The sequence below is a fragment of the Dipteris shenzhenensis genome, chromosome 2, assembly GCF_047967505.1.
Source record: "Dipteris shenzhenensis isolate YYH24624 ecotype China chromosome 2, Dip_SZ_1.0, whole genome shotgun sequence".
NCBI lineage: Eukaryota > Viridiplantae > Streptophyta > Polypodiopsida > Gleicheniales > Dipteridaceae > Dipteris > Dipteris shenzhenensis.
Window position 1 is genome coordinate 50,711,816 of NC_141597.1, and position 20,729 is coordinate 50,732,544.

General features: G+C 44.9%; 4 protein-coding genes across 4 annotated transcripts; all 4 read left to right on the forward strand.

Annotated features, from left to right (window-relative positions):
* Positions 1-292: 292 nt before the first annotated feature.
* Positions 293-2,248, forward strand: LOC147904932 (pentatricopeptide repeat-containing protein At1g11290, chloroplastic-like). The gene is made up of 4 exons (XM_087392868.1): positions 293-1,034; positions 1,194-1,288; positions 1,373-1,594; positions 1,676-2,248. The coding sequence occupies exons 1-4, from the start codon at positions 293-295 to the stop codon at positions 2,246-2,248; spliced, it is 1,632 nt and encodes a 543-aa protein (XP_087248994.1).
* A 2,124-nt stretch (positions 2,249-4,372) lies between these two features.
* On the forward strand, positions 4,373-6,328 carry LOC147904933 (pentatricopeptide repeat-containing protein At1g11290, chloroplastic-like). The gene is made up of 4 exons (XM_087392878.1): positions 4,373-5,114; positions 5,274-5,368; positions 5,453-5,674; positions 5,756-6,328. The coding sequence occupies exons 1-4, from the start codon at positions 4,373-4,375 to the stop codon at positions 6,326-6,328; spliced, it is 1,632 nt and encodes a 543-aa protein (XP_087249004.1).
* A 5,961-nt stretch (positions 6,329-12,289) lies between these two features.
* Positions 12,290-14,722, forward strand: LOC147904934 (pentatricopeptide repeat-containing protein At1g11290, chloroplastic-like). Its single transcript, XM_087392887.1, has 4 exons — positions 12,290-13,508; positions 13,668-13,762; positions 13,847-14,068; positions 14,150-14,722. The coding sequence occupies exons 1-4, from the start codon at positions 12,290-12,292 to the stop codon at positions 14,720-14,722; spliced, it is 2,109 nt and encodes a 702-aa protein (XP_087249013.1).
* A 2,124-nt stretch (positions 14,723-16,846) lies between these two features.
* LOC147904935 (pentatricopeptide repeat-containing protein At1g11290, chloroplastic-like) lies at positions 16,847-18,802 on the forward strand. Its single transcript, XM_087392897.1, has 4 exons — positions 16,847-17,588; positions 17,748-17,842; positions 17,927-18,148; positions 18,230-18,802. The coding sequence occupies exons 1-4, from the start codon at positions 16,847-16,849 to the stop codon at positions 18,800-18,802; spliced, it is 1,632 nt and encodes a 543-aa protein (XP_087249023.1).
* The last annotated feature ends 1,927 nt before the right edge of the window (positions 18,803-20,729 follow it).

Genomic DNA, 20,729 nt, shown 5'->3' on the forward strand with positions numbered 1-20,729 from the left:
TTGACAACATGCCAAGTTCTCAATGCTCTTCCAATGCTAAGCACTTGAAGAAGACTACAAGGACAAAGTACAAGGTAAAGAAGACCTGAGTTAAGAGATTGTGGGAGAAGCCAACTAGTTATGCATATGCCAAACAACTTGGATTTTCTGAATTCTTATCTAGCAATTTGCATCTATATGGTGAAGGTGATTTCTTTGCGTTCTAGATGCCTGTGCCAGTGTGGCAGCCCTAGAAGAGGGGCAAATGATCCATGCTACTATTGCTCTTAATGGTTGGGAGTCAGACATCATTATGGGGAATGCTCTTCTTAACATGTATGGTAAGTGTGGGAGTGTAGATGATGTGAGGGTAGTGTTTGCAGACATGCCACAGCTGAATGTGGTCTCCTGGAGTGCCACTATAACTGCGTGTGCCCAGAATGGTCACGGCAACGAGGCTTTGCAACTGTTCAGTCAAATGCTGGTTGAAGGTTTGGAGCCAAACAAGATCACCTTCATCTGCGTTGTGGATGCATGTGCAGGTGTGGCAGCCTTAGAAGAGGGTCTACTGATCCATGCCACTGTTGCTGGCAGTGGATGGGAGACTGATGTTGTTGTGGGAACAGCTTTCGTCAATATGTATGGCAAGTGCAGGAGCCTAGATGATTCAAGGGCAGTTTTTGCAGAGATGCTGCACCATGATGTGGTCTCATGGAGTGCCATGATCACTGCATGTTCCCAGAATGAGCATGGCAAGGAGGCCCTGCAGCTGTTTGGTCAAATGCAAGCAGAAGGCTTTGAACCAAACAAGATAACCTTCATCTGCATTTTGGATGCATGTGCCAGTGTGGCAGCTCTACAAGAAGGTCAGGCGATCCATGCTGCTGTTGCTAGGAATGGATGGGATCTGGATATTGTTGTGGGAAACACCCTTGTCAGTATGTATGGAAAGCATGGGAATCTAGATGATGCAAGGGCAGTGTTCACAGAGATCCCTCAGCAGGATGTTGTTTCTTGGAGCGCCATGGTCGCTGCCTGTGCACAGAATGGGCATGGCAAGGAGGCTCTGGAACTGTTTGGTCAAATGCAGGCTGAAGGCTTTAAACTGGACAAGATCACCTTCATTTGCGTAGTGGATGCATGTGCTAGTGTGGCAGCCCTAGAAGAAGGTCGAGTTATACATGCAACTGTTACTGGCAATGGATGGGAGTCAGATGTGGTGGTAGGGACAGCCCTTGTAAATATGTACGGCAAGTGTGGCAGTGTAGGTGATGCAGTGGTAGCATTTGCAGAGATGCCACAGCATGTTGTGATTTCCTGGAGTGCCATGATCTCTGCGTGTGCCCAGAATGCGCATGGCAAGGAGGCCCTGCAACTGCTGGGTGAAATGCAGGCCAAAGGCTTCCAGCTGGACAAGATCACCTTCATTTGCGTTGTGGATGTATGTGCTACTGTGGCTGCCTTAGAAGAGGGTCGAGTGATTCATGCTACTGCTGCCAACAACGGATGGGAGTCTGAATTCGTCGTGGGGAATGCCCTCATCAATATGTATGGCAAGTGCGGGAGCCTAGGTGATGCGAGGGCAGTGTTTGCACAGATGCCACTGTGGGATGTGGTCTCTTGGAATGCCATGATTGCTGCATGTGCTCAGAATGGGCATGGCATGGAGGCCTTACAACTTTTTGATCAAATGCAGGCGGATGGCTTCAAGCCAAACAACATCACATTCACCTGTGTCCTCACGGCTTGCAGTCACACAGGACTAGTTGCTCATGGAAGGCAACACTTTGTCTCTATGAATGACCATGGACTAATCCCCTCAGTGGAGCATTATGTGTGCATGATCGATATCCTTGGGCGACGAGGACTATTACAAGAAGCAGAGGACCTGATCATGAGTATGCCCTTTGAACATCTGCCTTCAGCATGGTTGAGCTTGCTTTCATCATGCAGAATTCATAATGATGTGGAGCGGGCTGTACGTGCTGCAAATTTTGTTTTCGAGTTAGATCCAAGGAATGCTTCACCACATGTCTTGCTGGCAAACATCCATGCAGAGGCAGGGTGGGTGGAGGATGTAGTAAAGATGAGACAGGCAAAGGCAATTATGGATAATGATGTGAAGATAGTCCCAGGTCGCAATTGTGCTGAGATGAATAATGTAGTGCATGAAATTGTATCTAGAGACTCATCGCATTCTCAACACCAGAATATATATGCCAAGTTGCAGGAGTTGTATAAGTGCATGGAGGCTGGATACAAACCTTAATACTTCAATGCTTTGTGTTGTGGATGAAAAGAGAGAGGACATGCATTGCTCATCTGGCCATCGCATTTGGGCTCATTTCCCTTACCCGCTCCAATTGAATGTAACCACCTCTAGCAAAGCATCCAACTCAAGACACAAGGATGACAGATTGTAACCAAGTGCCCAGCCATAGATCCAAGGAGATGGCTCATGAGCTGAAGGTCATTAATACTACTCTCAAGCCATGGCTGGCAACAGGAAGCCAGAATATCCCATACCCACCATAACCCACGTCAAGGGTGTCATGCCACTGCTAGACTCTATGGGCTGTCATTGAGAAATCCAGTACCCTGCTATATATTCTAGTACCTATTATGCCTAGGCGAGATATAACAGCCAGATTAGGTTAAAAACTTACTAGAGTTCCTATTAGCGGCTTTAAATTAAATTCAATTAATTAATTTGACTCTACTTCCGAAATGTCAAATTAACCTAAGATAACAAACAAGCATAAAGTTAATTAGCTCGTTAATTTCTCATTAAACATCCATAAATTAACATTGGCTTTCACTGTGCGATCAGATAACTACATTCACTGCAATTAACATTTCCCAAAAACTTTTATACAAACTTTGAGAGCTCTTCGTCACAAGTATTTGAGAGCTGCTTTTCCCATTCAAAAACAGATCATAGCCAAAACTCACACGATATGTATTCCCATCCTCGACTTCCGGACCAATGGTAGGTAATCTGGAACACGAGGAGAAGAGCTACTAAAACCTTTTTGGCTCCTTCCTAGGCCCATCTTCATGAACAGATGCCACGCTGTCGGTTGGGCTGGCAGTTAAGGGACTTTCGTTCGCCAAGAGAAATCTGGAATCCGCGATGTCAATCCAGGCATGCTCCTGCACACTTCCTCCATTGGTTGGAAGGACAATTTTCGGAGATGGGGCTACGCCAAAATCAAAGTACCCAGGTGCATCCAAGACTCCCTTGATGTGTTTCCCAGGTTGACTCGTTGGAGACTAGCAACAAAAAATATACTACTCATGCAGTCAAAGCATTTGCAACATAATTGACTTCCACATCGACTGTGCTCTCCTGGCATCCATCCCTTTTTCCTTGGTAAGGTATAACCCAAGCAGCAGAAGGGTAGTATTGGCCCGAACGCAACATCTTCCAGAGACATTTGCTGAGAGGCATTCCCAACCTGCGCCTCAACTTAAACTTCCAATACATAAAACAACGATTAAAAAGATTCGCACTAAACACACACGGTTTTTGATTTCATCAGCGCCGTAGCGTACATACAACTTTCATCCGTCGCTGTTGGCTCCTTCCTAGGCCCATCTTCATGAACAGATGCCACGCTGTCGGCTGGGCTAGCGGTTAAGGGACTCTCGTTCGCCAAGAGAAATCTGGAATCCGCGACATCAATCCGGGCATGCTCCTGTACACTTCCTCCATCGGTTGGAGGACGATTTTCGGAGATGGGGCTCCGCCAAAATCAAAGTTTCGAGGTGCATCCAAGACACCCTGGATGTGTTTCTTTAGAAAATGCTGCTGCCCTGGGTAGTGTGACGCGTCATTTCGTCTGAGATTTGCACTGAGTCTTCTCTTACTAAGTACCTTTGATTGCGCAACAAATGTCCCCCAGTTGATGCTATGTGGAGTGAGGTATCAATCCTCCAAGGTTCCTATGTTCTCTTCAAGCATTTCTAGACCTTTTTTGAAGTTTGATGCTACACTAAATGCTTAGGTGATGCTTGAGGAGTTAAAGTACACATCAAAGAATCAAAGATTCCTTTTTCAATTCAGAGAATGTTATTTGAAGTTCAGATGATATTGACTTCTTGACAACATGCCAAGTTCTCAATGCTCTTCCAATGCTAAGCACTTGAAGAAGACTACAAGGACAAAGTACAAGGTAAAGAAGACCTGAGTTAAGAGATTGTGGGAGAAGCCAACTAGTTATGCATATGCCAAACAACTTGGATTTTCTGAATTCTTATCTAGCAATTTGCATCTATATGGTGAAGGTGATTTCTTTGCGTTCTAGATGCCTGTGCCAGTGTGGCAGCCCTAGAAGAGGGGCAAATGATCCATGCTACTATTGCTCTTAATGGTTGGGAGTCAGACATCATTATGGGGAATGCTCTTCTTAACATGTATGGTAAGTGTGGGAGTGTAGATGATGTGAGGGTAGTGTTTGCAGACATGCCACAGCTGAATGTGGTCTCCTGGAGTGCCACTATAACTGCGTGTGCCCAGAATGGTCACGGCAACGAGGCTTTGCAACTGTTCAGTCAAATGCTGGTTGAAGGTTTGGAGCCAAACAAGATCACCTTCATCTGCGTTGTGGATGCATGTGCAGGTGTGGCAGCCTTAGAAGAGGGTCTACTGATCCATGCCACTGTTGCTGGCAGTGGATGGGAGACTGATGTTGTTGTGGGAACAGCTTTCGTCAATATGTATGGCAAGTGCAGGAGCCTAGATGATTCAAGGGCAGTTTTTGCAGAGATGCTGCACCATGATGTGGTCTCATGGAGTGCCATGATCACTGCATGTTCCCAGAATGAGCATGGCAAGGAGGCCCTGCAGCTGTTTGGTCAAATGCAAGCAGAAGGCTTTGAACCAAACAAGATAACCTTCATCTGCATTTTGGATGCATGTGCCAGTGTGGCAGCTCTACAAGAAGGTCAGGCGATCCATGCTGCTGTTGCTGGGAATGGATGGGATCTGGATATTGTTGTGGGAAACACCCTTGTCAGTATGTATGGAAAGCATGGGAATCTAGATGATGCAAGGGCAGTGTTCACAGAGATCCCTCAGCAGGATGTTGTTTCTTGGAGCGCCATGGTCGCTGCCTGTGCACAGAATGGGCATGGCAAGGAGGCTCTGGAACTGTTTGGTCAAATGCAGGCTGAAGGCTTTAAACTGGACAAGATCACCTTCATTTGCGTAGTGGATGCATGTGCTAGTGTGGCAGCCCTAGAAGAAGGTCGAGTTATACATGCAACTGTTACTGGCAATGGATGGGAGTCAGAAGTGGTGGTAGGGACAGCCCTTGTAAATATGTACGGCAAGTGTGGCAGTGTAGGTGATGCAGTGGTAGCATTTGCAGAGATGCCACAGCATGTTGTGATTTCCTGGAGTGCCATGATCTCTGCGTGTGCCCAGAATGCGCATGGCAAGGAGGCCCTGCAACTGCTGGGTGAAATGCAGGCCAAAGGCTTCCAGCTGGACAAGATCACCTTCATTTGCGTTGTGGATGTATGTGCTACTGTGGCTGCCTTAGAAGAGGGTCGAGTGATTCATGCTACTGCTGCCAACAACGGATGGGAGTCTGAATTCGTCGTGGGGAATGCCCTCATCAATATGTATGGCAAGTGCGGGAGCCTAGGTGATGCGAGGGCAGTGTTTGCACAGATGCCACTGTGGGATGTGGTCTCTTGGAATGCCATGATTGCTGCATGTGCTCAGAATGGGCATGGCATGGAGGCCTTACAACTTTTTGATCAAATGCAGGCGGATGGCTTCAAGCCAAACAACATCACATTCACCTGTGTCCTCACGGCTTGCAGTCACACAGGACTAGTTGCTCATGGAAGGCAACACTTTGTCTCTATGAATGACCATGGACTAATCCCCTCAGTGGAGCATTATGTGTGCATGATCGATATCCTTGGGCGACGAGGACTATTACAAGAAGCAGAGGACCTGATCATGAGTATGCCCTTTGAACATCTGCCTTCAGCATGGTTGAGCTTGCTTTCATCATGCAGAATTCATAATGATGTGGAGCGGGCTGTACGTGCTGCAAATTTTGTTTTCGAGTTAGATCCAAGGAATGCTTCACCACATGTCTTGCTGGCAAACATCCATGCAGAGGCAGGGTGGGTGGAGGATGTAGTAAAGATGAGACAGGCAAAGGCAATTATGGATAATGATGTGAAGATAGTCCCAGGTCGCAATTGTGCTGAGATGAATAATGTAGTGCATGAAATTGTATCTAGAGACTCATCGCATTCTCAACACCAGAATATATATGCCAAGTTGCAGGAGTTGTATAAGTGCATGGAGGCTGGATACAAACCTTAATACTTCAATGCTTTGTGTTGTGGATGAAAAGAGAGAGGACATGCATTGCTCATCTGGCCATCGCATTTGGGCTCATTTCCCTTACCCGCTCCAATTGAATGTAACCACCTCTAGCAAAGCATCCAACTCAAGACACAAGGATGACAGATTGTAACCAAGTGCCCAGCCATAGATCCAAGGAGATGGCTCATGAGCTGAAGGTCATTAATACTACTCTCAAGCCATGGCTGGCAACAGGAAGCCAGAATATCCCATACCCACCATAACCCACGTCAAGGGTGTCATGCCACTGCTAGACTCTATGGGCTGTCATTGAGAAATCCAGTACCCTGCTATATATTCTAGTACCTATTATGCCTAGGCGAGATATAACAGCCAGATTAGGTTAAAAACTTACTAGAGTTCCTATTAGCGGCTTTAAATTAAATTCAATTAATTAATTTGACTCTACTTCCGAAATGTCAAATTAACCTAAGATAACAAACAAGCATAAAGTTAATTAGCTCGTTAATTTCTCATTAAACATCCATAAATTAACATTGGCTTTCACTGTGCGATCAGATAACTACATTCACTGCAATTAACATTTCCCAAAAACTTTTATACAAACTTTGAGAGCTCTTCGTCACAAGTATTTGAGAGCTGCTTTTCCCATTCAAAAACAGATCATAGCCAAAACTCACACGATATGTATTCCCATCCTCGACTTCCGGACCAATGGTAGGTAATCTGGAACACGAGGAGAAGAGCTACTAAAACCTTTTTGGCTCCTTCCTAGGCCCATCTTCATGAACAGATGCCACGCTGTCGGTTGGGCTGGCAGTTAAGGGACTTTCGTTCGCCAAGAGAAATCTGGAATCCGCGATGTCAATCCAGGCATGCTCCTGCACACTTCCTCCATTGGTTGGAAGGACAATTTTCGGAGATGGGGCTACGCCAAAATCAAAGTACCCAGGTGCATCCAAGACTCCCTTGATGTGTTTCCCAGGTTGACTCGTTGGAGACTAGCAACAAAAAATATACTACTCATGCAGTCAAAGCATTTGCGACATAATTGACTTCCACATCGACTGTGCTCTCCTGGCATCCATCCCTTTTTCCTTGGTAAGGTATAACCCAAGCAGCAGACGGGTAGTATTGGCCCGAACGCAACATCTTCCAGAGACATTTGCTGAGAGGCATTCCCAACCTGCGCCTCAACTTAAACTTCCAATACATAAAACAACGATTAAAAAGATTCGCACTAAACACACACGGTTTTTGATTTCATCAGCGCCGTAGCGTACATACAACTTTCATCAGTCGCTGTTGGCTCCTTCCTAGGCCCATCTTCATGAACAGATGCCACGCTGTCGGCTGGGCTAGCGGTTAAGGGACTCTCGTTCGCCAAGAGAAATCTGGAATCCGCGACATCAATCCGGGCATGCTCCTGTACACTTCCTCCATCGGTTGGAGGACGATTTTCGGAGATGGGGCTCCGCCAAAATCAAAGTTTCGAGGTGCATCCAAGACACCCTGGATGTGTTTCTTTAGAAAATGCTGCTGCCCTGGGTAGTGTGACGCGTCATTTCGTCTGAGATTTGCACTGAGTCTTCTCTTACTAAGTACCTTTGATTGCGCAACAAATGTCCCCCAGTTGATGCTATGTGGAGTGAGGTATCAATCCTCCAAGGTTCCTATGTTCTCTTCAAGCATTTCTAGACCTTTTTTGAAGTTTGATGCTACACTAAATGCTTAGGTGATGCTTGAGGAGTTAAAGTACACATCAAAGAATCAAAGATTCCTTTTTCAATTCAGAGAATGTTATTTGAAGTTCAGATGATATTGACTTCTTGACAACATGCCAAGTTCTCAATGCTCTTCCAATGCTAAGCACTTGAAGAAGACTACAAGGACAAAGTACAAGGTAAAGAAGACCTGAGTTAAGAGATTGTGGGAGAAGCCAACTAGTTATGCATATGCCAAACAACTTGGATTTTCTGAATTCTTATCTAGCAATTTGCATCTATATGGTGAAGGTGATTTCTTTGTGAAGGTCTTACCAATTTTTTGTAATCCCTTTCAATTTTTCAATGTTGCAAAATTTTCTATTTCTAAGCTTATCCCCCAAAGGAGTTGCTTTTGTTCTTGCTTTTGCGGCAGCTTCTCCTTTATCTTTGTATGTTCTCCAATTTCATTCTATAGTTGATCTTTCAATCTAGACTTTTGATTATTTGTTGCATTTTATGGTTGCCTCTTACTTATATAAACAATTATACATTTGTGCAACTTCAAATTGAGCTATGATATATCCATGCATACCTTTATTTTCGTCAGCCACAAACTTCAGCAATGTTGTTGAATTGGAAAATGGAGGAGTATCATTTTTATTAGACATTTTGGATAAATGTTTCCATCACACCATAAGTTGATATGTTGTAAGCCACCTCTCATCATGTTCTCTCTTTGCATGGCACCTACATACTTTCATTTTGATGGATGCACATATTGTTCCGCTAAGTCAATATGAAGATGGTGGTGTCATCTCTTGTTGGACTGTTCTATAGTGTTGTCATTGCACACTACCATTTTCCAAGCAACATTGTCCCTTTGCTTCACAATCTCATCACCTTTTCATAAAGCAAAGTGTTGTTGATGGTGATAAGCTTTGGAAAGTTTGAAAAACAAGGGTATGACAAGATTAGTTATGTGGTCCTAATAGAGAAGTTAATTGGATCGCCAAGATGGCTCCAAAATCAATCAAAGAAAGAAGTGGCTTATAGGAGCATTGAATGCAAAAGCTCATGGAATATGAGTGTTGAATATAGAAGAATATCATTATTCCTCCATCCTCTGACATGATGTCAATAGTCTCATATTTTATTCCTCATTCCTCTGACATGTTTTTAGTACTTGTATATATTTTATTGAGTATTTTATTATTTTTCATATTGTGGACAAAAGAAAAAAGAAGAGATTTTGAATTTCTTACAGGGCCCCAAAATGAGCTCCCTTCTTTCCTAATGTAGCCTAGAGGGAAGTTTTCATTTTCTAAGTGTTCATGAAGCCATGTGTCACAATCACTTAGCATTGATCTTCATGAAAATCTAATCATGTGGATTTTTTGCTTTATTTTGGTAGGAAAATTTTGGAAGGAGTGAGCAAGAATGACTCAATTTTAAGAGGGTCACAGAAATGCTCGAAAGTTAATCTTCTACCTTTTAGATTGTATGAGGGTTCGTATATGAGGGTTCGTTAATTGACAGAAAGCAGAGACAAACCGTCATGGTAGGCAGCCATGGAGTGTAAGAAGATTGGGAAAGTCTTTTTGACATGCGATGTAAGGACAAGGTAAAGTCCTTTTGATAGTAGCATTGTTTTGCTCCTACAAAACTTCTTACATTCTCCTTCGGAGACTTCTTCGAAATGACTCCATGGCAGATACCATAGCTCACATCAAGCTTTATTTGAGATTCTCCAAGCCTGCCATCCAAGAACTTGGAGTATCCCAGTGACCCTTTTGAGTCTAGGGAATTATGTTTTGGTCTTGTGCAGCACATCAATGGAAGCAGGGTATATATATATATATATCACACTGAAGAAGTACATGTAGGTGACTTTCACCAAAGGAGTAGGTTGACCCACGATTGTTCAGTTGTAGAGATAGCAATGGGCTAAGATTTAAAGGATACGTTTGAGAAGCTACAATCCAAAATACTGGTACATGGCTGACATGGGGATGCAACGGCCTCCTTCCATAGGATATGGAGGTCTTCTTTACCCCAAGAAATTTGTTAGGCCGAAAGAGCTATACATGAACTAGGTGAAAGGGCCATGTGCATAAAAAATCTTGATTGCTCTGCTGAACATAAAGAGGTGGCTAAGAAGACAGGTCCATGGGATCATATGGATGGACTTGATGCATTCTTTGGCTTCCAAAAGATGTACAATGTGAAGGACAGGAAAGAAAGTTGGACGCTTCTTCTTAGTCACATGACATGGAAGTTTGGATCACAAGCTGATATCCTTTCTTTCCATGCCTCGACTTTTTTTGCTTTTAGTGGCAGATCCCATGGCCTTTGAAAGCAAGCATTCCCTTCAATCTGCTCCTCACAATATCATAGCCTTTGCTTCCCTCACATCGCATGAGATAGAGATCACGTCCATTGTCTACTTGAGCACGTCATCACAACACCAATAAATTCAGCTCATGCCTTTCAAACATAGGCACACAGACGAACGAATTACGTATCGGAGCACGACTTGGCAATTCAGTAGACCAATCAAGGAGCAATCAATAGATTGTTGAGCAGTGGCATAGCTTTGCTTGTATAATAAGAAGAGATTAAGAGCATAATTCGCATCATTTAGTAGAATAAAAAAATATAGCAAAACACTCTCAGCACATTTGCCGATTTTGGTCAAAAATTGTTTGAGAGAATTTTGTTGCTAAATGCCTTACATAGAGAGACTTGCTAGATGCCGTGCATAGAGAGAGAAATCCTTGGTGAGTGCCATGGAAGCAAGAGTAAGAGAGTTGAGCCATGCCAACAAAAGTAAGGGTGTCACGCTCATGGATAAATACTTTATAATGCAATGAAGCCCACACTCTACAGACTCACTCTTTTGTACTCTTGATAGCATGTTCTAACACTACAACTCTTGCAATCAACAAGAGTAAGGGTATGAAGCTCATGTATGTACTCCATTCACTCTTTGAACAGTGTATTCAACTCATTCTTGTATACTTGTTCTCAAGTACTCTTAGTGTCCCCTCAACACTATCAACATGTGATAACATGTGCTAATCCTACAACTCTCATAATCTACCCTCAAGCCATTGTAATCCCCCTGCATCTCATGCAATACTCCCTCTATCGTTCTCTCCCAAAACTACCATCCAAAACCATTCTACTTTCTAAACCCTTTTCTCTCACTCCCAATCTAATATTCAACCCTCAAAGTCCCAACTAGATGTGCAAGCCCTTACACCCTACAATCGGTGAAGAAGACTAACTCTCCATTTTCTCTTAGGACTCCACCTTTCCTAAACTTTATACCCTTTCCTAACCCCTTTATTCCTTTTCAAAACAATGAACGCAAGAGCTTCCACGCAGTTCAATGAATCAACACCTCATCTTCACTTGAGGTAGCCTACGTCACCCTACGTCTCGCATGTTGTATATTGAACACATTCCCTACCAAGAGCCCACATAAAACATGGAGGTGAATGGTACCTTCGAAGTTAATAATTGATACTTTGATTTTATTGCCAGGGTTGCTCCTAGTCTCAACCCAAAACTATTAGTTAGATTTTTCACCCTTAAACCCCTACAATTCTAGCTCTCCATTTTAACGGTAGCACCCCAAATGCTTGTTTTCTCATGGTAGCGGATGTGTTCAACGTGCAGCATCATAGATGTAGGCTAAAGCGTTGGAAGCAATTCTCAGAGGAGCTCAAGTGAAGATGAGGTGTTGATTCATTGAAGCTCTTGCCTTTATTGTGGAGGGAGGCATATCCATTCAGAAACGAGGGGCACACACAACCATGGCTCGGAAGGAATTTGCTGCAGAGCGGCATACCCATGGTTGAAAGAGGTACGCTGTGCGGAGTTTTGACGTTTCAGCCTTTGGAGAATGCTCTCATTCTCTCAATTCCGGCAACAACATCAACCCTATGGACCAACTTCTCTGTTGTTCACCATCCCTCATGCCTAAACTTCCAATGGAGCCTCTGTCCTTGGAGAGAAGGCGACCACACAGAGTAGTAAGTTCAAGCTCGAATATTTCGCATGCCCCCTGCCATAGCCCTCGGACTAAGGATATGAATATAGACTTTGGTGGGCATAACAGCGTGTCCCTGGGATCAGCCACAATGCCCCATATTGGGTGGAACGGCGATCCTGAAAGATTGAATGCGGACATCCTTGGTCAGCTGGGTCCAGAGACAGATCAAGCTACTTATGCTTTGCTCTTGCGGCGATGCACCATTGCCAAGACCCTTTCCTTGGGCAAATGTGTGCACGAACATATGAGCGGACGTGGATATGCTTGCGACAATTTTTTGGCCAACCTTCTCGTCCGAATGTCAGCAAGTGTGGAAGTCTGAAGAATGCACGTGCTGTGTTTGACACAATAGTCCATCGGGATTACTGCTCTTGGAATACCATGATTGCAACCTGTGCCAGGAATGGGTTCCTGGATGAAGCAAGGACATTGTTTGCAGAGATGCCCCGGCATAATGTGGTCTCCTGGAATTCCATGATAGCTGCAACTGCCCAGAACGGTCATGGCAAGGAAGCTTTGCAACTGTTTAGTAGAATGCACACCGAAGGCTTCGACCCAAACAGGGTCACTTTTATTTGCGTTCTAGATGCCTGTGCCAGTGTGGCAGCCCTAGAAGAGGGGCAAATGATCCATGCTACTATTGCTCTTAATGGTTGGGAGTCAGACATCATTATGGGGAATGCTCTTCTTAACATGTATGGTAAGTGTGGGAGTGTAGATGATGTGAGGGTAGTGTTTGCAGACATGCCACAGCTGAATGTGGTCTCCTGGAGTGCCACTATAACTGCGTGTGCCCAGAATGGTCACGGCAACGAGGCTTTGCAACTGTTCAGTCAAATGCTGGTTGAAGGTTTGGAGCCAAACAAGATCACCTTCATCTGCGTTGTGGATGCATGTGCAGGTGTGGCAGCCTTAGAAGAGGGTCTACTGATCCATGCCACTGTTGCTGGCAGTGGATGGGAGACTGATGTTGTTGTGGGAACAGCTTTCGTCAATATGTATGGCAAGTGCAGGAGCCTAGATGATTCAAGGGCAGTTTTTGCAGAGATGCTGCACCATGATGTGGTCTCATGGAGTGCCATGATCACTGCATGTTCCCAGAATGAGCATGGCAAGGAGGCCCTGCAGCTGTTTGGTCAAATGCAAGCAGAAGGCTTTGAACCAAACAAGATAACCTTCATCTGCATTTTGGATGCATGTGCCAGTGTGGCAGCTCTACAAGAAGGTCAGGCGATCCATGCTGCTGTTGCTGGGAATGGATGGGATCTGGATATTGTTGTGGGAAACACCCTTGTCAGTATGTATGGAAAGCATGGGAATCTAGATGATGCAAGGGCAGTGTTCACAGAGATCCCTCAGCAGGATGTTGTTTCTTGGAGCGCCATGGTCGCTGCCTGTGCACAGAATGGGCATGGCAAGGAGGCTCTGGAACTGTTTGGTCAAATGCAGGCTGAAGGCTTTAAACTGGACAAGATCACCTTCATTTGCGTAGTGGATGCATGTGCTAGTGTGGCAGCCCTAGAAGAAGGTCGAGTTATACATGCAACTGTTACTGGCAATGGATGGGAGTCAGATGTGGTGGTAGGGACAGCCCTTGTAAATATGTACGGCAAGTGTGGCAGTGTAGGTGATGCAGTGGTAGCATTTGCAGAGATGCCACAGCATGTTGTGATTTCCTGGAGTGCCATGATCTCTGCGTGTGCCCAGAATGCGCATGGCAAGGAGGCCCTGCAACTGCTGGGTGAAATGCAGGCCAAAGGCTTCCAGCTGGACAAGATCACCTTCATTTGCGTTGTGGATGTATGTGCTACTGTGGCTGCCTTAGAAGAGGGTCGAGTGATTCATGCTACTGCTGCCAACAACGGATGGGAGTCTGAATTCGTCGTGGGGAATGCCCTCATCAATATGTATGGCAAGTGCGGGAGCCTAGGTGATGCGAGGGCAGTGTTTGCACAGATGCCACTGTGGGATGTGGTCTCTTGGAATGCCATGATTGCTGCATGTGCTCAGAATGGGCATGGCATGGAGGCCTTACAACTTTTTGATCAAATGCAGGCGGATGGCTTCAAGCCAAACAACATCACATTCACCTGTGTCCTCACGGCTTGCAGTCACACAGGACTAGTTGCTCATGGAAGGCAACACTTTGTCTCTATGAATGACCATGGACTAATCCCCTCAGTGGAGCATTATGTGTGCATGATCGATATCCTTGGGCGACGAGGACTATTACAAGAAGCAGAGGACCTGATCATGAGTATGCCCTTTGAACATCTGCCTTCAGCATGGTTGAGCTTGCTTTCATCATGCAGAATTCATAATGATGTGGAGCGGGCTGTACGTGCTGCAAATTTTGTTTTCGAGTTAGATCCAAGGAATGCTTCACCACATGTCTTGCTGGCAAACATCCATGCAGAGGCAGGGTGGGTGGAGGATGTAGTAAAGATGAGACAGGCAAAGGCAATTATGGATAATGATGTGAAGATAGTCCCAGGTCGCAATTGTGCTGAGATGAATAATGTAGTGCATGAAATTGTATCTAGAGACTCATCGCATTCTCAACACCAGAATATATATGCCAAGTTGCAGGAGTTGTATAAGTGCATGGAGGCTGGATACAAACCTTAATACTTCAATGCTTTGTGTTGTGGATGAAAAGAGAGAGGACATGCATTGCTCATCTGGCCATCGCATTTGGGCTCATTTCCCTTACCCGCTCCAATTGAATGTAACCACCTCTAGCAAAGCATCCAACTCAAGACACAAGGATGACAGATTGTAACCAAGTGCCCAGCCATAGATCCAAGGAGATGGCTCATGAGCTGAAGGTCATTAATACTACTCTCAAGCCATGGCTGGCAACAGGAAGCCAGAATATCCCATACCCACCATAACCCACGTCAAGGGTGTCATGCCACTGCTAGACTCTATGGGCTGTCATTGAGAAATCCAGTACCCTGCTATATATTCTAGTACCTATTATGCCTAGGCGAGATATAACAGCCAGATTAGGTTAAAAACTTACTAGAGTTCCTATTAGCGGCTTTAAATTAAATTCAATTAATTAATTTGACTCTACTTCCGAAATGTCAAATTAACCTAAGATAACAAACAAGCATAAAGTTAATTAGCTCGTTAATTTCTCATTAAACATCCATAAATTAACATTGGCTTTCACTGTGCGATCAGATAACTACATTCACTGCAATTAACATTTCCCAAAAACTTTTATACAAACTTTGAGAGCTCTTCGTCACAAGTATTTGAGAGCTGCTTTTCCCATTCAAAAACAGATCATAGCCAAAACTCACACGATATGTATTCCCATCCTCGACTTCCGGACCAATGGTAGGTAATCTGGAACACGAGGAGAAGAGCTACTAAAACCTTTTTGGCTCCTTCCTAGGCCCATCTTCATGAACAGATGCCACGCTGTCGGTTGGGCTGGCAGTTAAGGGACTTTCGTTCGCCAAGAGAAATCTGGAATCCGCGATGTCAATCCAGGCATGCTCCTGCACACTTCCTCCATTGGTTGGAAGGACAATTTTCGGAGATGGGGCTACGCCAAAATCAAAGTACCCAGGTGCATCCAAGACTCCCTTGATGTGTTTCCCAGGTTGACTCGTTGGAGACTAGCAACAAAAAATATACTACTCATGCAGTCAAAGCATTTGCGACATAATTGACTTCCACATCGACTGTGCTCTCCTGGCATCCATCCCTTTTTCCTTGGTAAGGTATAACCCAAGCAGCAGACGGGTAGTATTGGCCCGAACGCAACATCTTCCAGAGACATTTGCTGAGAGGCATTCCCAACCTGCGCCTCAACTTAAACTTCCAATACATAAAACAACGATTAAAAAGATTCGCACTAAACACACACGGTTTTTGATTTCATCAGCGCCGTAGCGTACATACAACTTTCATCAGTCGCTGTTGGCTCCTTCCTAGGCCCATCTTCATGAACAGATGCCACGCTGTCGGCTGGGCTAGCGGTTAAGGGACTCTCGTTCGCCAAGAGAAATCTGGAATCCACGACATCAATCCGGGCATGCTCCTGTACACTTCCTCCATCGGTTGGAGGACGATTTTCGGAGATGGGGCTCCGCCAAAATCAAAGTTTCGAGGTGCATCCAAGACACCCTGGATGTGTTTCTTTAGAAAATGCTGCTGCCCTGGGTAGTGTGACGCGTCATTTCGTCTGAGATTTGCACTGAGTCTTCTCTTACTAAGTACCTTTGATTGCGCAACAAATGTCCCCCAGTTGATGCTATGTGGAGTGAGGTATCAATCCTCCAAGGTTCCTATGTTCTCTTCAAGCATTTCTAGACCTTTTTTGAAGTTTGATGCTACACTAAATGCTTAGGTGATGCTTGAGGAGTTAAAGTACACATCAAAGAATCAAAGATTCCTTTTTCAATTCAGAGAATGTTATTTGAAGTTCAGATGATATTGACTTCTTGACAACATGCCAAGTTCTCAATGCTCTTCCAATGCTAAGCACTTGAAGAAGACTACAAGGACAAAGTACAAGGTAAAGAAGACCTGAGTTAAGAGATTGTGGGAGAAGCCAACTAGTTATGCATATGCCAAACAACTTGGATTTTCTGAATTCTTATCTAGCAATTTGCATCTATATGGTGAAGGTGATTTCTTTGCGTTCTAGATGCCTGTGCCAGTGTGGCAGCCCTAGAAGAGGGGCAAATGATCCATGCTACTATTGCTCTTAATGGTTGGGAGTCAGACATCATTATGGGGAATGCTCTTCTTAACATGTATGGTAAGTGTGGGAGTGTAGATGATGTGAGGGTAGTGTTTGCAGACATGCCACAGCTGAATGTGGTCTCCTGGAGTGCCACTATAACTGCGTGTGCCCAGAATGGTCACGGCAACGAGGCTTTGCAACTGTTCAGTCAAATGCTGGTTGAAGGTTTGGAGCCAAACAAGATCACCTTCATCTGCGTTGTGGATGCATGTGCAGGTGTGGCAGCCTTAGAAGAGGGTCTACTGATCCATGCCACTGTTGCTGGCAGTGGATGGGAGACTGATGTTGTTGTGGGAACAGCTTTCGTCAATATGTATGGCAAGTGCAGGAGCCTAGATGATTCAAGGGCAGTTTTTGCAGAGATGCTGCACCATGATGTGGTCTCATGGAGTGCCATGATCACTGCATGTTCCCAGAATGAGCATGGCAAGGAGGCCCTGCAGCTGTTTGGTCAAATGCAAGCAGAAGGCTTTGAACCAAACAAGATAACCTTCATCTGCATTTTGGATGCATGTGCCAGTGTGGCAGCTCTACAAGAAGGTCAGGCGATCCATGCTGCTGTTGCTGGGAATGGATGGGATCTGGATATTGTTGTGGGAAACACCCTTGTCAGTATGTATGGAAAGCATGGGAATCTAGATGATGCAAGGGCAGTGTTCACAGAGATCCCTCAGCAGGATGTTGTTTCTTGGAGCGCCATGGTCGCTGCCTGTGCACAGAATGGGCATGGCAAGGAGGCTCTGGAACTGTTTGGTCAAATGCAGGCTGAAGGCTTTAAACTGGACAAGATCACCTTCATTTGCGTAGTGGATGCATGTGCTAGTGTGGCAGCCCTAGAAGAAGGTCGAGTTATACATGCAACTGTTACTGGCAATGGATGGGAGTCAGATGTGGTGGTAGGGACAGCCCTTGTAAATATGTACGGCAAGTGTGGCAGTGTAGGTGATGCAGTGGTAGCATTTGCAGAGATGCCACAGCATGTTGTGATTTCCTGGAGTGCCATGATCTCTGCGTGTGCCCAGAATGCGCATGGCAAGGAGGCCCTGCAACTGCTGGGTGAAATGCAGGCCAAAGGCTTCCAGCTGGACAAGATCACCTTCATTTGCGTTGTGGATGTATGTGCTACTGTGGCTGCCTTAGAAGAGGGTCGAGTGATTCATGCTACTGCTGCCAACAACGGATGGGAGTCTGAATTCGTCGTGGGGAATGCCCTCATCAATATGTATGGCAAGTGCGGGAGCCTAGGTGATGCGAGGGCAGTGTTTGCACAGATGCCACTGTGGGATGTGGTCTCTTGGAATGCCATGATTGCTGCATGTGCTCAGAATGGGCATGGCATGGAGGCCTTATAACTTTTTGATCAAATGCAGGCGGATGGCTTCAAGCCAAACAACATCACATTCACCTGTGTCCTCACGGCTTGCAGTCACACAGGACTAGTTGCTCATGGAAGGCAACACTTTGTCTCTATGAATGACCATGGACTAATCCCCTCAGTGGAGCATTATGTGTGCATGATCGATATCCTTGGGCGACGAGGACTATTACAAGAAGCAGAGGACCTGATCATGAGTATGCCCTTTGAACATCTGCCTTCAGCATGGTTGAGCTTGCTTTCATCATGCAGAATTCATAATGATGTGGAGCGGGCTGTACGTGCTGCAAATTTTGTTTTCGAGTTAGATCCAAGGAATGCTTCACCACATGTCTTGCTGGCAAACATCCATGCAGAGGCAGGGTGGGTGGAGGATGTAGTAAAGATGAGACAGGCAAAGGCAATTATGGATAATGATGTGAAGATAGTCCCAGGTCGCAATTGTGCTGAGATGAATAATGTAGTGCATGAAATTGTATCTAGAGACTCATCGCATTCTCAACACCAGAATATATATGCCAAGTTGCAGGAGTTGTATAAGTGCATGGAGGCTGGATACAAACCTTAATACTTCAATGCTTTGTGTTGTGGATGAAAAGAGAGAGGACATGCATTGCTCATCTGGCCATCGCATTTGGGCTCATTTCCCTTACCCGCTCCAATTGAATGTAACCACCTCTAGCAAAGCATCCAACTCAAGACACAAGGATGACAGATTGTAACCAAGTGCCCAGCCATAGATCCAAGGAGATGGCTCATGAGCTGAAGGTCATTAATACTACTCTCAAGCCATGGCTGGCAACAGGAAGCCAGAATATCCCATACCCACCATAACCCACGTCAAGGGTGTCATGCCACTGCTAGACTCTATGGGCTGTCATTGAGAAATCCAGTACCCTGCTATATATTCTAGTACCTATTATGCCTAGGCGAGATATAACAGCCAGATTAGGTTAAAAACTTACTAGAGTTCCTATTAGCGGCTTTAAATTAAATTCAATTAATTAATTTGACTCTACTTCCGAAATGTCAAATTAACCTAAGATAACAAACAAGCATAAAGTTAATTAGCTCGTTAATTTCTCATTAAACATCCATAAATTAACATTGGCTTTCACTGTGCGATCAGATAACTACATTCACTGCAATTAACATTTCCCAAAAACTTTTATACAAACTTTGAGAGCTCTTCGTCACAAGTATTTGAGAGCTGCTTTTCCCATTCAAAAACAGATCATAGCCAAAACTCACACGATATGTATTCCCATCCTCGACTTCCGGACCAATGGTAGGTAATCTGGAACACGAGGAGAAGAGCTACTAAAACCTTTTTGGCTCCTTCCTAGGCCCATCTTCATGAACAGATGCCACGCTGTCGGTTGGGCTGGCAGTTAAGGGACTTTCGTTCGCCAAGAGAAATCTGGAATCCGCGATGTCAATCCAGGCATGCTCCTGCACACTTCCTCCATTGGTTGGAAGGACAATTTTCGGAGATGGGGCTACGCCAAAATCAAAGTACCCAGGTGCATCCAAGACTCCCTTGATGTGTTTCCCAGGTTGACTCGTTGGAGACTAGCAACAAAAAATATACTACTCATGCAGTCAAAGCATTTGCGACATAATTGACTTCCACATCGACTGTGCTCTCCTGGCATCCATCCCTTTTTCCTTGGTAAGGTATAACCCAAGCAGCAGACGGGTAGTATTGGCCCGAACGCAACATCTTCCAGAGACATTTGCTGAGAGGCATTCCCAACCTGCGCCTCAACTTAAACTTCCAATACATAAAACAACGATTAAAAAGATTCGCACTAAACACACACGGTTTTTGATTTCATCAGCGCCGTAGCGTACATACAACTTTCATCAGTCGCTGTTGGCTCCTTCCTAGGCCCATCTTCATGAACAGATGCCACGCTGTCGGCTGGGCTAGCGGTTAAGGGACTCTCGTTCGCCAAGAGAAATCTGGAATCCGCGACATCAATCCGGGCATGCTCCTGTACACTTCCTCCATCGGTTGGAGGACGATTTTCGGAGATGGGGCTCCGCCAAAATCAAAGTTTCGAGGTGCATCCAAGACACCCTGGATGTGTTTCTTTAGAAAATGCTGCTGCCCTGGGTAGTGTGACGCGTCATTTCGTCTGAGATTTGCACTGAGTCTTCTCTTACTAAGTACCTTTGATTGCGCAACAAATGTCCCCCAGTTGATGCTATGTGGAGTGAGGTATCAATCCTCCAAGGTTCCTATGTTCTCTTCAAGCATTTCTAGACCTTTTTTGAAGTTTGATGCTACACTAAATGCTTAGGTGATGCTTGAGGAGTTAAAGTACACATCAAAGAATCAAAGATTCCTTTTTCAATTCAGAGAATGTTATTTGAAGTTCAGATGATATTGACTTCTTGACAACATGCCAAGTTCTCAATGCTCTTCCAATGCTAAGCACTTGAAGAAGACTACAAGGACAAAGTACAAGGTAAAGAAGACCTGAGTTAAG